This window comes from Salvelinus alpinus, chromosome 2 (genome assembly GCF_045679555.1).
Source record: "Salvelinus alpinus chromosome 2, SLU_Salpinus.1, whole genome shotgun sequence".
Lineage (NCBI taxonomy): Eukaryota > Metazoa > Chordata > Actinopteri > Salmoniformes > Salmonidae > Salvelinus > Salvelinus alpinus.
The window spans coordinates 39,616,508-39,633,917 of record NC_092087.1 but is presented as its reverse complement, the minus strand read 5'-3'; the positions used below and the strand labels follow the sequence as shown (position 1 = coordinate 39,633,917).

Sequence of the window (17,410 nt, the reverse complement as noted above, 5' to 3'; positions counted from 1 at the left end):
TAACTTTTTGGAACACAGATACAGCCATTAAAAAACATATTTTTTAATTAAAAAAGAACATTGACATATTAAAATTCAAAGAGTAAAACAAAGAAAGATATTTTTTTTTTTTTAGGAATAAAAAACAAGAGTTACAGAGACTTGAGCAACTATCGGCACAGGAAGACGAAAGTAACCGAGTGGCTAGCCAGCTAACTAACAAACTAACCAAATATCAAAACCTCTCTCCTCTAATAAACTGTACAAAATGAGTTATTGTATAAATAAGGAAATGTTTTACAAGCAGTGAGAGAGATGAGACAGTTGTATGTTCAAAATGTCAGATTTCTGCCGAATTACCCAGGAGATTACAAAATGACTCAAAGAGTACCACTTTCACAAAATGTGTCTCAAATGTAATTGTATAATTTGTGAATGTTAACTATACTTTAATCTGATCTACTATTGATATTCTAGGTCAAAGTAAGACATTTTGAACCAACCAGTGTGGCTCCCATCTATCCACTGCTCGGACATCCCGTTTTAGCAGCAAAACATTTTGAAACTATGAAATAAGCCATGGAAGCTACATGATCTGGACAACAAGCAAGGACAGGATAATGCTAGGTATTAGGGTTTTACTTTACATAAGCATGGTTTGAAAATAAGTGCAAGTGAAACCTCTGTTTCACATCTTGTTTTTGCTCATTTTCCTTGGTATTATAAGATACCTGTCAAAGGTAAGCACCAGGGAAACATACAATAGCCTCAAATGTGCTCCCCCAGACAACGATTTACAGGTAATTGTAGCTAGTTGTAACTTAAAGTGAAAGTCCACTCAAAAAATTGAAATTTAGATCTACAGAACAGATGGACATTATACCGCTTTTGAGGTCTGAAGACGACTGACAAACAATAGATTTTGGATCCCTTTAACACCATTCATCATTACACAATGGATTACCTGACTAATCCTACATTCTCACAAGGAATTGAGTGTCATATAATGATTTGCTCCCCCCAAAAAACAGCAATAAGCAAGTTGTCAAATCTGAAAATCTGATTCAATGAACCAGACTGCAGTGTAACAACTGGTCATTTCATAGTTTCAAAACCACGTTTTTTTTGTATTTAAAGTGATGGCTGATACATGGACTATCAGTTTATTACAATAGAAAATAAAACCATGACATTTTCCTTCATGAGGTGCACTGGATCTGAAAACGTGTAAGTATTCACTTTTGTATTATCTGGACAGATCACAAGACATCAACAAAACACTCACATCAACAAAGGTGGAAACAGGAACAAACAATGGTCTTGACATGAGTTCAACCTAAAAAAAGAGCAGAAAATAGTCCTAATATTTACAGAAAGATAGATAAATGCTGAGCTCTCCTCATCAACACTAAAAAAGCTAAGTAGACCCATTGCCCTGTTCTCTGTATTAAAGATACAGTACCATATACTGGTCTTCAGCTGGATGTACCAAACCGAAACAAGCATATGTCGATAAATGAAGCACACATCTATGGATCTCTATTCAACAATACATTCATTCAGAACCCAAAGGAAACATATTGCTTGTTCACCACTTACCAGGGAACTGCCACTTTGCGAAGATGTTACTATAGCATTACTTTAGCTTTGTATGCCAATATGGATGAGAGAGACATGTTCTCCAAGACAGATACTCTGACAGATAGCTTTGCTGACAGGTGGATGGCTTCATCATCTTTGGTGTTGCAGACATAAATAATAATGAACAACGTTTTGTAGGGCGAGGACCGAGGTATAGAGATAGGGAAGGAAGAAGAAACAGTATATGTGATGTCATTAATACTGAAAAATGGCAAAAACCCAAGATCCAGTGTGATGGGGGGATGTTTACTAGGGTAACACTAGGCTGGTTAAACTCAGCCCTGTATAATATTATGTCAATATAACATCTGATATTGATTGCATCTGTATGAACTGTTCTTTGCCATACCCTCAACCGTAACTGAAACTGAATAGCCTTCAATGAGGAGAAAGAGGATTCCCCTTCTTAAATAGGGCTAATCTGCCTGGTTACAGTTAAGGCTTAGACATACTTTGGTCGGAATTTCTAACGAAATCCGCCAAGTTTACGCATTTTTGTCTTTGTTGAAACAAGAAACAATTCATCCAAGGTTTAGTTATCTTCTGTGGAACAGTTTGTTATGGGACACTTTTTACCAGCCCTTTCATATTATGTTAGGTGTTTTCTGGATAACAGCCTCATTTTCTCTGACAGATACAATAGAATGCGTTTACACTAGACTAGATGTACATCTCCACTGGACTGGTCTGAGCTGGAGGGCATGGTTGTCATTGAGTTTCATTGAGTGTCTCTAGGATAAACGTGGACGTGTTTCAGTTAAAACCTATTTCACACAGGCCTGAAAAACAATATCATATTGAACAACTCAGTGCTCTGGAACAGAAATGAATGTGAAGAAACATAAAAAAACATAAAATCATCTTTTAGTTTGCATGGACCATGTGCAAACGCACAAACTCAACACGATAAAAAAAATCCTATGAATCTCTTAAAAAATAAAATAAAATCTAAAATCTAAACTTTTTCCCTACTGCTAAAATCTAAAATCTTTTGAAAATAAAATACATCAAAAACACGTTTTATAACAACAAAATCAACAACAAAGAAAACAAAAGGCATGACAGCTCAGAAGGGTTCAAGTGAACGCCCAAAAGAGAAAACATACTTTACTTCTTTCTACAAATTGTTTTATCAAATTCATTGACAGTCAGGAATTAAAACTCAGGAGACAACAGCAGCATGAGAAAGACTTGCAGCTCCCTTTCTCAACAACAAAGGACTCTTAAGGACTCTTCTTAGTCCTACTTCTCCCCTCATTGCTTTGCTTTTTAATTGACTTGTTTGAGCTATTTTGCACACATATTTCATAGTAACCCACCTGCTCAAAACTACGGCATGTCCACTTACTTGTCTGTCTACTTTGTACAAAAGGTGAAATTCCCTATAGACATCTGAACAACTACCAGAACAAAACCGCTTCAAACCACTTCTTATGGACACTGGTGTGACATGGACTCTAGCACAAACCAAGTCAAGTATTTTGTATAATAATTATTTTGTATAATATTTATTATACGATCTAAGAATCCAATAACATTTTCAGTGAATAAATGTAGGTAATAATGTCAAAAGAGTTTGCATTTTATGCACGGTATTACTTTACCTTATAAGATTGTATAGTATAGTAATTAATTTATTAAATGTTGAATAATATTATAACAATTCATTTTGTCTCAAGTTTTTTGAGACAGAAGGTGACATTTGGATACGTCATATTACATGATACCCTAAAAAAAACAATAGTTAATTTTCTTCTCATAAGAAAGTTTTACAGCAATATCAAATGTGCTTACTTTTTTAAATCATTTAGCTCCTATTTAACATGTATTCATTATTTTCTAAGTGGTATCATGTTTATTGCCAGTGTTTGGCATTTACCAGATTTGTTAAATAAGGAATTTTATTAAATAAAATTTACACAAAAGCAAGTGACATGTTTGAATATTACTAAATATCTAAAAATAGAACTATGATGTACATATAAATAAGAATGATCATGATTGTCCTCTGCTCAAAACAAATTCTGAGTGTTTATGAGTGAATGCTTTATAAGGTTTAAGTTTGACTTAATTTTAAATCATCTATAAATAATTGATGTTACCATCTGCCAGTGAGTTAACTGAACTTTGCCTTACTGGATTAGTTTTAGGGAGAAGTAGCTTTAAACGGTTTGTTTTGCATTTTCCGTACTTAAAAGTATCCTACACTAAAACATTAAACCAACTAAATGTGTATTAGTATATTTTTTTATGTACAAAATATTGTCAAACTGCTGTGAATAGAATGTCAAAAAACAGACATAAAAAAAATAAAATTAAAGTTTGCATATTTTACCAAAAAATAAAAGACACATTGTGTTGTAATTCTTTTCCTTTTACCACTCTGAAACTCCAGAATGCTTTTAAAAAATAAGAATTTGTTATTTTACGTGCACAAAAATAACGTTCTGTGTCATTTCCCCCTTTCCAAATTTGTTTCCTTGTTTTACTTTGTTTATTTTTTCAGTTATCAAAAGAGATCAAAGCTTCCATTGCAGAAGGCTCCCACCTTTGGCTGATTGACTCTTGAAGAAGAGAGAGGAAAAGTCCAGACAAAATAAGCATGTCAACTTCTTTTTCAAAGCACACACGTATTCCTTTTGTCAACGGTGTTCAAGTCTGGTGCTAACAGAGCTCTGTTATCTTCTTGTAGAGAACCAACCCTCTGTGGTTCAGTCAGCAAGATGGCCTCCTGACCCCGAGCTGCAACACACATACCTACCTCTGTCACACTACACCTTTTACATAATAGATGTAACATACAATATTTCATAAGTCTACATACTTTCCATATCATTATTTATCTGTGTAAATCAGTATATTTCCAGAATGCTGATCAATAAGTTCACTCAGAATTTTTTACATTTTCTTTAAGGTGGTCAATATCTGACACGCTTTTGATTTTTTTGTGAACTAACAAATTGGCTCCTACATGCAATGTTCTGACATGGAGCTAGTAGGGAGGAACAAGAAATAAGTAGTAATGTACCCCGAAACTAAGTTAGCAAATACAGTGTGGAACGAAAATATTAACACCCTTGATAAAGATTATCAATAATGACTGTATAAAGTAAATAATTCAAATACTGAGCAATATTGTATGCCCAAAAAATGGGACCAAATACTAAACGTTTGACTACTTTATTTATAGACTTGATGTTTGACATAAACCTACCTTAGCTTCACTTGGTGTGCTGGTAGGAGTAGTTTGTGTGTTCTGCAGGTGTCTCCATAGCAACCTGTTGCTGTTGTCCTCCGTTCTCCTTCAATAAAAGGAAGGAAATGGAGTGGAACAGTATTAATAGGTCCCTGAGTTGAAAGAAACACCCTAATGTCATCCCTTTAAAGGAATACTTCAGGATTCCTGTATGAAGGAAGTTAGAGGTAGTTTAGTTTCGCGAGCCAATGCTAACTAGCGTTAGCGCAATGAATGGAAGTCTATGATATCAACTAGCATGTTATCAGTTACCATAGACTTCCAGTCATTGTGCTAACTCTAGTTGGTAATTTCTACGAGCGCTAACAGCACGCAGAGACATAAAAATGGTATCCACAAGTTCATCTGACTCTGGGGAAGTAGATAAAGTAGATTGCCAAAATTCGGAAGTATCCCTTTAATTAGTTCCGCATAGTTAATGCTTCTGGTGTTGGTTCGGGTCTTACCTCTACAGGGACACTGGAGGGAGGCACTGGTTGGTACTGGGGGATGTATGTCCCCTGCATAGTGTTGGCAGGCATATACTGTGACAGGATGAGAAGAGAAGAAACCATCAGTCATTATTACTGTGTAGAGATCCAACGTCAACAGGCCCCACAACATCATGCAGCTGAGACATAGGCAACTGCTTTTCTTTTCACTTTCAACTGCAATTCAGTACAACTCGATTGACCTTAACTCCATTCAGGTTCGTTCAATGTGTTTTAGTCTTGAGATGAGACTAAGGGACCAAAGGAGAGGGGGTATCTGTGGGGTGTTGAAGGGAGTGGAGGGGGAGATGGAGTGGGTATCTGTAGGGTACTAACCGTGCCTGTGCTGCCCAGAGATAGGTGGCTGAGCTGCTGGGTCATGGGGCCCATCATGGAGGTGGGCTGGATAGACATGGCATGGTCCATGGTTGGAGTCAGGACTGTGCCCTGGGAGGGAGAGAAAGAGGGTGAGTGGAGACAGAGATAAGTGGAGAGAGGAAGAGAGAAAAGAGAAGGACAGTAAGCCAATAAATCAGAGACATGATTGTAGAGAGTGACAGAGAGATAGAGGGAGAGAGGGGAAGAGAAGATAGAGAGGAATATAAATAGAGACAGAATGACAAAGAGAATAAGAGCGAGAGAGATAGATGAGCAGAACTTCAAGCTAACCAAATGTGGAGGGAATAGTAAGGAGGAAACTTTAGCAGCAGAGGTAGAGAATACTATTTACTACTCACTGCAGGCTGCATGAGGTACGACTGGTGGTGCATCCAGGAGGGACTATGTAGCTGGAGAGAGAGAAGAGGAAAACACAGGATCTTTACACAGAAACACACAGGGGAATGAGTAGAGATGAAATCTGAATCCGGACAGGAATTACAAATAACAATAACAATGACATAGCTCCAATGGCTACAGAGATTTCCTCCTTCGTGTGTTTGTGAATGGCGGTTTGGTGATGGTGTGTGTGTGTGTGTGTTCTATGTCTGACCTGGTAAGATGAGACTGGTGAATGCATGTAGGGAGAGAGGGACGTTTGGGCGATCATCCGGTTTGGGGTCAGACTGTAGGGTGACGAATAGAACCTGCACAACATACACACATCAAGACATGCATGTCAGAACAATTCTTACAAAGGATTTACTCTAAAATGAATGAGCATAAATAATAAGAATGTATAATGGCTTGCGCATGAAAGTTATTATAAAATGATTGAACTTTCAGTTAAAACTACAGCTCAATAAAATAAACTAGTGGTGTAATGCCTCCTGCATCCACCAGGTGTCTCTGTTTAACAGGGACAGAACTCCTGACTGATGTTTTTTTGGGGGTGGGCTGACTATTTTTGTCTCTCTGTACTCACCCATTCTGTAAGGCTGTGGGGTCATATGCTAACGTCATCCCTCCCTGGGACAACAACACAAAGAACTCAGAATAAAAAGCCATGAAGGTCACATAATCACAGATATGCACAAATAGAATGTTTAGTTAGGTTAAGAATGTTTAGGGTTAGACACACAATCCTATCTCTGTGAGATCAGATTCCAGCTCTCTCTTGCTTTGACAATGACCTTATTTAGAACATGCAGTCTCTAATTCCAAAAAGGCAATTCATGAATGCCTCCACCCGTGAAATCAAGCCTCTCACCGTCTCTCCATCCCTTGCCCAGGGCCTGCCATTCTGAAGGTACTTCCCCTGATTCTGCCTCTTTTTCTGTCCCCCGTCTGCAAACTTGCACAATAATGGTTCCGGGGGCACTGTGGGAGAGAGAAACTGATGGAATCAGAGGGGGAATTCTGTAGGAGGCAAGGAATAACAATCCAGTGGAAGAGTTGAGGGGGGAAACCAGGAGCCTGGGATCAGAGACCAAGGCCCTGTTCAGACAAAACCCCTAGCCCCTAACTTCTAGATACTTGTGGAGATCTGAGGGGATTCAATAGGTTTAAGCAATATGGTGTTATCTCCACATTGCCCTCTGACAGATGGAAGTTTTTGCCATATTGCTTATACCTGTCCAATCCTCTCAGATCTCTGAAAGTTTTTAGGGGGTAGGGGATAGCAATTGTTTCTGGATACAGCTCTCGATCTGCCATCTGAAGTAAATAACTGAGGATCATGTGGTATCATAACATCTGGGCATGGTGGAGAACACATAGATGAGACAGGTAGAGAGATCTGCTCACCTGGAACTCCTGGTGGAGTCTTAATAAATTTCCCATTAAAATGTTGAATAATGGCTTCGCACTTTTCTGTGGACTCCATCCTGAAACACAGTCAAACATTCAAGCCCATTAATCAGAGAGACCCTGGTGTGACCCCTGTTGCTGCTGATATAGCATGTACCTATGGCTGCTAATGGATCATTCCACCAATTAGGTGCCTTTTGAGTAGTGTAACTTGGATCATTTTTGTATTTTATTTCACCTATTATTTCACCTAATTTGAACATTCTGCCATATCAAGAGGTATCAACTTAAAAAACAAATGCTCTAGTGAGTGCCAATTAAGTGCCAAATAAAGTAACAGGGTAGTTTTCCACCACAAAATGTCCAAAAAGAGAAGAACCAGCTAACCTGCTTTTACACTATGATTTGACTATTATATGTTCAATGTTTCATTTGAAGAAATTATTTAAAAAGGAACAGTTTCACCATATTAAAACGAGAGTTAAGTTCACAAAACAAGGTTGACCTTAAAATGAGGGACCGTTTTTTTGTTTTTACCTTAAAATGAATCACTAATCACATCAAATAAATAATAATCTTCAGAAATGACTTTGTCAATGCAACAACATAACTAGGGCTTTACAATTATGGTGAAAACTCAGAGGACTGTTGTGGTTAAATGGGCTTAAATCTTCCTAGAAGTCATCGAGGGTCATTAGCACTAGCAAGTCGTTTTCATATAAAAAAAATCGTATTTATAGAATTTTCTATACTAAAGTGGTCTATACTAAAGGGCACTTAATTTAACAGGTTTTTAAAACGCTATATTTGTGTACTCATTTCATTGAACGACCCTAATGTAGCATTAAGCTTTAGCATGTAGCTTTAGTATAGCTGCTGGTGTAGCATGTAGCTATTGGTGTAGCATGTAGCATGTTGCTAAAGCTGCTGCTGGTGTAGCATGTAGGGCCCAATTCCGACACGAGTTAAGCATGCATAAATCAAACATAATTTCCTTTTTATGCACTTTTCTCTCTATGCGTACGGTGCCTTCAGAAAGTTTGCACACCCCTCAACTTTTCCCACATTTTGTTTTGTTACAAAGAGGGATTCAAAGGGATTTAATTGTCAACGAACTACAAAAAAACACTAATATGTCCTGTGTGAATTAAATATGCTCGCTCTAATTCTCTCTTTCTATCTTTCCCTCTCTCGGAGGACCTGAGCCCTAGGACCATGCCTCAGGACTACCTGGCATGATGACTCCTTGCTGTCCCCAGTCCACCTGGCCGTGCTGCTGCTCCAGTTTCAACTGTTCTGCCTGCGGCTATGGAACTCTGATCTGTTCACCGGACGTGCTACCTGTCCCAGACCTGCTGTTTTCAACTCTCTAGAGACAGCAGGAGCGGTAGAGATACTCTGAATGATCCGCTATGAAAAGCCAACTGACATTTACTCCTGAGGTGCTGACTTGTTGCACCCTCGACAACTACTGTGATTATTATTATTTGACCATGCTGGTCATTTATGAACATTTGAACATCTTGGCCATGTTCTGTTATAATCTCCACCCGGCACAGCCAGAAGAGGACTGGCCACCCCTCATAGCCTGGTTCCTCTCTAGGTTTCTTCCTAGATTTTGGCCTTTCTAGGGAGTTTTTCCTAGCCACCGTGCTTCTACACCTGCATTGCTTGCTGTTTGGGGTTTTAGGCTGGGTTTCTGTACAGCACTTTGAGATATCAGCTGATGTAAGAAGGGCTAAATAAATACATTTGATTTGATTTTGATTTGATTTAATATCTCTTGATTAGAGTATTCAACCCCCTGAGTCAATACATGTTAGAATCACCTTTGGTGGCGATTACAGCTGTAAGTCTTTCTGGGTAAGTCTTTAAGAGCTTTGCACACCTGGATTGTACAATATTTGCACATTATTCTTAAAAATATATTTTTATCGCTGTCAAGTTGGTTGTTGATCATTGCCAGACAGCCATTTTCAAGTATTGCCGATTTAAGTCCAAACTGTAATTAGGCCACTCAGGAACAATAAAATCCAGTGTATATTTGACCTTGGGTTTTTGATTATTGTCCTGCTGAAAGGTGAATTTGTCTCCCAGTGTCTGTTGGAAAGTAGACTGAACCAGGTTTTCTTCTAGGATTTTGCCTGTGCTTAGCTCTATTCCTTTTCTTTTTATCCTAAAAAAAACTCACTTGTCCTTGCCAATGACAAGCATACCCATAATGTGATGCAGCTACCACCATGCTTAAAAATATGATGAGCGGTACTCAGTGATGTGTTGTGTTGGATTTGCCTCAAACATAGCGCTTTGGATTTAGGACATAAAGTTAATTTCTTGCAAATGTTTTTGCCGTTTTACCTTAGTGCCTTATTGCAAACAGGATGCATGTTTTGGAATATTTTTATTCTGTACAGGCTTCCTTCTTTTCTCTCTGTCATTTAGGTTGGTATTGTGGAGTAACTACAATGTTGTTGATCCATCCTCAGTTTTCTCCTATCACTGTCTGTAGCTGTTTAAAGTCACCATTAAAGTCATCATCATTTCCTTCCTCTCCGGCAACTGAGTTAGGAAGGAAACCTGTATCTTTGTAGTGACCTGGTGTATTGCTATAACATCCAAAGTGTAATTAATGACTTCACCATGCTCAAAGGGATATTCAATGTCTGTTGTTTTTTTTGCTGTGACGGAGGTGTGTCTACAAATACGTCGTATTCTGACCTTAATTCTTAATTCCCTAATAATTCCATCACCTTTTACGTGCCAGGAAACCATGAATATGTCTGCACGGGACAGATTTCTTCACCCTGCTCCCGCAGCTTTTCATACCACACCCGCCCAAATAGCTTAGGGTAAATGACCATTGATTCTCACATGGCTCATTATATTAAGCTATCGGTATTACTGGGCTATATCAACCAATATGCTAGGTGTAGTTTGAAGAGAGTTGGAAACGTGCACTTTCTCTTGAGATATTTTTATACCCTACCTTTAAGGAGTGGGATGATTTTCAGACGGAGACAAATAACGATGATCAATATTTATTTCTAGGCAATGTAGTAAACTATAGCCTAATCATAGTTAGGAAGTACATTTCCTTGAAAAGATAACTGCCAGTGATTCTCCGCCCATGCATAGGCAACTTACTCTATTTCAATGAGACCCCAAATACTGTATACTAGGCACACTTGATCTCACACGCCCCAACCAGGAGAGGAAAGTTACTGAAGTTGAAGCAGTGAATTCGGAATGTGAATAATGTGTCAAAGTTGTGCTTTTAATACAATAGGTAGGCCTAGGCTAACGCATACAAAGCAGAAAGTCTACCGTTTTCAAATAATCTGGGGGACAGCAAAGCATCCCAAAGTCATCTGTCTGACCACCCGCTCCCACCTGCAGCATGAAAAATGAAGACCGCTCCGCAATGATCTGCCATGACCCTCTAAACTGAAGCATATCAACAGATCGACTTTCGCAAGGTAAACTATATGAAATGCTTTGCGATTATGCATAATTTAAATTGTATAGCGTTTTAATTGCAGGGATGGGCAGTCTCAAAGGTCTTATTATTAAAGGCTCCCCGACTCCCTCTGTTTCCTATTTCTATCATGTTAAATATTAGCCACTATCAGTATCGATCGTCAGTGGGCCTAATAACAACACATATTCAACTGCCAATTTACTGTTAGTTCCCTTCAGTTGGTATAGCCTAGATTATCATTCAATTTAATTCCATTGTTCCGTTTACCTTCATTTGCTTGCTCTGTAAACGCAGTCACGGCCATGTGGTTGTTGCGGATAGGGCTGTTGCAGTACTGGCGGTCATGCGTCATGAAGGCAGTCAAATTCCACGTTACCGTTTAGTCACAGTAATTAGGCTTTTCCAAGCTCTGATGCTGCTGGTTATTAGTAACCTACCAAACTTGCTTACTGCCTGGTACTCAGCACTCTATTGTCCCTCAAATCACTCTGGCATCAATGCAAATGTATTCGAAAATCTAATCAAACACTTCATGAGAGCCCATGAGCTCATGTTGCACAACATTTCAATAGGCTAGGCAATTGCGGAGAAACAGAGTGATGGCTTCTATTAAAAAGAGGATCCCATCAGCTTTCTATAGGCTAGGCCTACTATATTTATTTCTCAACTTTCCTACTATTAAGCACATTGCTTATATTTACAACAGGATTATAGCCTACCTGGCTGGCATGAAAATAAACCAAGGGGAAAAGCGTCCTCCATTCGCTATTTAAGTGCATAGATGACATGTATTTATTCCGCTGCCCCAGTTTCGATACAGGTGCATGATAATGGTCCGTTCTAAATCAAAACAAATTTCATACATATATTAAATAGTATGTGTAAAGATTAAATCAAGAATAGTCTGATGGGTGACAACATTAGCCTATCACTTGTGAATTATATATTATCACTTGTGAATGATGCCAAGCATAAGAAACAATGCCTTTTTTTACGACTTTTTCTAATCATAGTCTCACACCTCATGTAGCCTAGCCCATAGGCCTATATGTTTTAATAAGGTTTGTATCACAACTAAGGTGGCTAAATAACTTCCTAAATTTAAGCACATGAATCCGCTTTACAAGGGTTGTGGAGCCTAACTGGCATATAAAAGCAGCTCTTGAGTTTCACGTTTGGGGAAGATCATTTTTACCATAACAATGCACCTTTATAATAAAAATATTACATGCATAATTGCATTTGCGGTCACTTTTGATAATGGTGTTTTCCGCTGATAGAAAATGTGCGCTTAAAGCCTACTACCATGTGTACATCGCTGTGCTTATAATGTGAAGAAATTGCCTAATAGTTTACCAACATTTTAAGCTAAACGTTCTGATCTGTTGCGTCAGGCTCATTGCGCAAAAAAGTTGTTGTTGATGCTAGTGGTTGTATTCATTTGGGATCTCTCTCATCCCACAACTGTCCCAGACTATGTTTGGAATATTTATTTATCGCACAGAATAGAATAGGTTGACCTTTGTACTATGTACTTTGTTCGTTAAGCCTACTCATATTGTTGGCTGACGAAAAGGACTTCCAATATCTTCAATATGCACCTTGGAATTGGATAAGGACGCGCGCCGCTGCGTACCAGATCTGTCTGTCTTTACTTGTATCCTGTGCGAAAGACCCGATCACGTGATGGAGCACGCAGCACAAAGGGAGAAGCGCTCAACGGCCACTGGCCGCAAAAGGCATGGATTTTTTTAGGGTGCATTACGGCCACACAAAGGGAATGCTGCCGTGAAATTATCAAGTGCTTGTCAAATTGTGAATGAGTGACTGATGTAGTGTGTACAGCCTGTGAAAAAAACTAAGCGGAGCTCGTGCCTTTCAAATAATCATTAGAGTCACATCATGCAGCCTTACAATGTATTAAAAATCAAAACATATAGCCCAATGTTTGTAGAATAACTAAAGTTACATTAATAACTCTAAATTAAGCATATAGGAATACCTATTTCTTTGTTAACTGCTCAACATAGAATAACCGCATGTGCACACTCCCTCAAATCCTTTTGGAGAAAATATCCTTTCTACTTTATTCAGCTTACATGCTGACTATACCGCTCGGGTCGCGTGTGCGAGCGTTGCAAAATCGCGCACATCAACGAGCATCTGCGTAGTCAGGCACTAAAATATAACTTGGTTCATCTCCTCATTGGTTTTTAGGAGCATATACCCACGTGGGTGATTGAAAGATGAACTGAGGTCCACACTCCAGTCTAGTTGGTGGTGGTAATGCACCTTAAAGTTGGTTGCCAACCGCCATACAAAGTCCAAAGAAGAAGAAGTCTGAAGGAGGAGAGATTACTAGAAAACAAACTTTTACCCTTTTATCTGTGGATTAATTGTCAGAGTAGAAGACCTTGTGTATTTCAGGTAAAATAACAACCCAATGTTTATATCCCAGGACAAATTAGCTAGCAACAGCAAGCTAGCTAGCTAAATAGCCATAAACGTTTAATGATTTTCAACCTGTCCCAAATTAATATAGTTGATTAAGAGTTTGTTTTGATATTTCAACCTGTGTGTCCTGATCGTGTCTGGTGTGTGGGGACAAAATCAACATGTGCACGATGGTGCACACGGACGCATGCGGTCTGGTCAGCAAGTTAGTTCAATTGTATTCTTCATACTATAAAATAATATAAAATAATACCACGGAAATCTAAGCAATCTTGTCTGCTAACTGAACTATTGTAGCCCACAGCCATTTGGCATAGCCACATCAGGACCTAACATAAGGACAACTCAGAGTATGCTATTCTGTTCTTCTGAAATGAACTACATTTTCTTTATATCATGTTTCTTTAGACCTGTCTAAAATAAGTAATGGATTTATTGTGAAGGTGTAGGCTATATTACATGGATTTATTAGACTTTTAAAATGTAGATGTTCCAAAGGTCTGCATGTGTGGAAGCAAGGAGATGCTAAATGTGTTTATGTTAATTAACGGTGAATTACAGTGAGACTGACAGTTATTTGCTTGACAATCACCAGCTGACGATATTTCGTGACCGCCAAAGCCCTAGTTGCGGATGATCATTAGTAACAGTTGATAATATAAAAAAAGACATGTAGGCTAACTCAATCGTTATGGAGCAGAGCGCAGACCAAGCCATAACAGTTTGAACCCGACGCATGGCGCAATACATGGCTGTGTCACACAGTTCAATGGTTAGTGCAGGCAATATATTATGGTATAGCCTACTATTGTACACTACTCTCCCTATTATAATTCTATATACACTAATCTTCCAACATTACCATGGGTTAAAGAACTGAATGTGGTAATTTTCAGAATGATTCAAACCACTTTTCTTTCGTGCGTAATGGCTCTCCAACTGTTTTTTCATGATTCATAAATACTTTCCTGACCCTACATGATCTACCAAAGGGAGCTGAAACGGAGTCGAATATGCATATATTTACATGGCTTTCTTTCATTAATACCTAATATTCTGAACCTTTTCTCTTGATATATTCTATAGTCTGTCGAAAAATTCTAACTAAAAGGTACACTGTATTTAAAGGGATGGCTTAAGATAAATGTACTGAAAACCCTATTGAATGAAAACCTCACAAGAAAGTTTGTTGGCCAGCAAGCGGGAGGGTTTTCAGCAGTTGAATTACATTTATGCAAGCAACCACGCCTGCAAAGCCTGTCACGCACCTTCATAAGGTAAGTCTGAATTCCAACTACTGAGAAGTGCATAGGAAAGGCGTGAGTAAAAAAAAGCGTAATTTCCTAAATGGGAATAGGGCCAGTAGTGTGTAGCATGCTATTGCTATAAAGTACCTGGCGAAACCCACGCCGCGGCTGGTCCCGATGGCGTCGCGGAGGATGCGTGTGGAGATGACTTGGCCGAAGGACTTGAGCATGCTCTCCAGTTCCTGCTCATCCATGGACACAGGCAGGTTGGAGATGTACAGGTTGGTGGGGTCCTGCTCCTGTTGCTGCATAAGAGAAACACACATAAATCAGTGTAATCACAAACAAAGAGGGTTTACATTCACTGTTTAAAATCTAGTTGACATTTTTGTGATGTAATGGTTATGAAAGATATAAGATATAACAAGTTCATACAGTATGCATTGCCAATGGTTTTTGGACTGAATGTGGGTTGTATGTGAGTGCTTTTCACCTCTTAAAAACACATAGAACTGCTGGAAAATGTAAGCATTATAACAGAGAAAAAGTATGTGGAAATGTGGAATGACTGAGAAACAGCCCAAAACAGAAGAATGAATAAAAGGAAGAGGAATGCGAGACGATTCTGATTCCAGGGCTCAAAAGTGAAACCTTGTGTGACTGTAGAAACAGGCAGGAAACCAGGCGTGAAGTTAAGAGTTCGCACAGCAACAGGAGCTTGGCAACCAGGCAAGTAGGGGCTGGGCCAAACAGAGGGAGGAGGGGGGCGGAAGAGGGAGCTTCAACAAACATAGGGGAGAGGAGAAAGGGCAGGAGCACTCAGGAGGAAGGAAAGACGAAGGGGGAGGAGTGGATGATGGGGAAGAGAAGTGTGTTTGTTCATAGGAGTTGTCCTTCCATCACGGGTTGAACTCTCTCCCATGGGAGTCCTCCCTTTTTTCTCCATCTCATTCACTAGTCTCTCTCTCTCTCTCCTGATACAGTCTATCCCACAGTCTCTTCTCTATCACAAATCACTTTTATGCAACGTTTGAGAGACCACAAGGGAAGAACAACTTGTTATGAAATGTGATAGTGAATACCAGGTTACCAGGTCCATGCCCCAGGCAGGGAGTAATAGAGAGGATATGGGCTTATTTTTAGAGTGTTTAAAGCTAGCGTTTCAGTCTAGTCAAGTCTAAATTCCAGTTTCACGCACACATCGTCATCACCAGTCAAAAACACCACCCACACCAGTGACACCAAACTGTATGACTACACTACATCCCACTGTTCACTCCATCTCCCTCCAAATATACAGGTTCAAGCAACAGACCTGTAATTCCACACGTATCTCTGTTGAACCATAAGCAAAGAGTCAGCTTGATACCAAGTCAGACAGGAGAGTGGTAGGACACAGGTAGCTGCCTACTGGAGCTTCAATTTTCGTCCCAAATGGCACCCTATTCCCTATGTAGTGCACTACTTTTGACCAGGGCCCTGGCACTATATAGGGAATAGAGTGCTATTTGGGACGAACACTCAGTTTCACAGGGGGTTGATTAGGAGTTGAGCTAGGTGACCATGTCACTCTGTTGATCTGACAATAAGGAATTCCTGGGTGGATTTATGGCACTGAAGCATGTCAAGCCATACGGTGAAAAAATACATTTTAAATACAGTACCAGTCAAAAGTTTGGACATACCTACTCATTCAAGGGATTTTCCTTATTTTTACATTGTAGAATAATAGTGAAGACATCAAAACTATGAAATAACACATATGGAATCATGTAGTAGCCAAAAGTGTTAAACAAATCAAAATATTTTTTATATTATTTTATTTTATTTATTTTTTCACCTTTATTTAACCAGGCAAGCTAGTTGAAAACAAGTTCTCATTTACAACTGCGACCTGGCCAAGATAAAGCAAAGCAGTGCGACACAAACAACAACACAGAGTTACACATGGAATAAACAAGTGTACAGTCAATAACACAATAGAAAAAAGAAAGTCTATATACAGTGTGTGCAAATGGCGTGAGGAGGTAGGCAATAAATAGGCCATAGTAGCGAAGTAATTACAATTTAGCAGATTAACACTGGAGTGATAAACGAGCAGATGATGATGTGCAAGTAGAGATACTGGTGTGCAAAAGAACAGAAAAGTAAATAAAAACAATATGGGGATGAGGTAGGTAGATTGGGTGGGCTATTTACAGATGGACTATGTACAGCTGCAGCGATCGGTTAGCTGCTCTTGAGTTTCTTCAAAGTAGCCAACCTTTGCCTTGATGACAGCTTTGCACTCGCTTGGCATTCTCTCAACCAGCTTCATGAGGTAGTCACCTGGAATCCATTTCAATGAACAGGTGTTCCTTGTTTTATTTCCTTAGTGCGTCTGAGCCAATCAGTTGTGTTGTGACAAGGTAGAGGTGGTATACAGAAGATAGCCCTATTTGGTAAAAGACCAATTCCATATTATGGCAAGAACAGCTCAAATAAGCAAAGAGAAACGACAGTCCATCATTACTTTAAGACATGAAAGCCAGTCAATATTGAACATTTCAAGAACTTTGAAAGTTTCTTCAAGTGCAGTCGCAAAAACCATCAAGCGCTATGATGAAACTGGCTCTCATGAGGACCGCTACAGGAAAGGAAGACCCAGAGTTACCTCTGCTGCAGAGGATAAGATCATTAGAGTTACCAGCCTCAGAAA

General features: G+C 39.1%; 1 protein-coding gene across 3 annotated transcripts in view; it reads right to left on the bottom strand.

Moving 5' to 3' along the window:
- Positions 1 to 27: 27 nt before the first annotated feature.
- Positions 28 to 17,410, bottom strand: part of LOC139560546 (RNA-binding motif, single-stranded-interacting protein 2-like) — a 56,130-nt gene continuing 38,747 nt past the window's right edge. For 2 of the 3 annotated variants that reach the window (XM_071377433.1, XM_071377415.1), the window contains exons 5-14: positions 14,860 to 15,017; positions 7,531 to 7,610; positions 6,995 to 7,104; positions 6,710 to 6,753; positions 6,338 to 6,431; positions 6,084 to 6,134; positions 5,683 to 5,793; positions 5,323 to 5,400; positions 4,835 to 4,922; positions 28 to 4,362 (exon numbers count right to left, since the gene is read on the bottom strand). In XM_071377433.1, coding sequence (XP_071233534.1) covers positions 4,842 to 4,922; positions 5,323 to 5,400; positions 5,683 to 5,793; positions 6,084 to 6,134; positions 6,338 to 6,431; positions 6,710 to 6,753; positions 6,995 to 7,104; positions 7,531 to 7,610; positions 14,860 to 15,017 — 807 coding nt within the window. In that variant the 3' untranslated portion in view covers positions 28 to 4,362; positions 4,835 to 4,841. Of the gene's footprint in view, positions 4,378 to 4,834; positions 4,923 to 5,322; positions 5,401 to 5,682; positions 5,794 to 6,083; positions 6,135 to 6,337; positions 6,432 to 6,709; positions 6,754 to 6,994; positions 7,105 to 7,530; positions 7,611 to 14,859; positions 15,018 to 17,410 lie in introns of all 3 variants that reach the window. The other variant, XM_071377423.1, reaches the window with a different exon arrangement.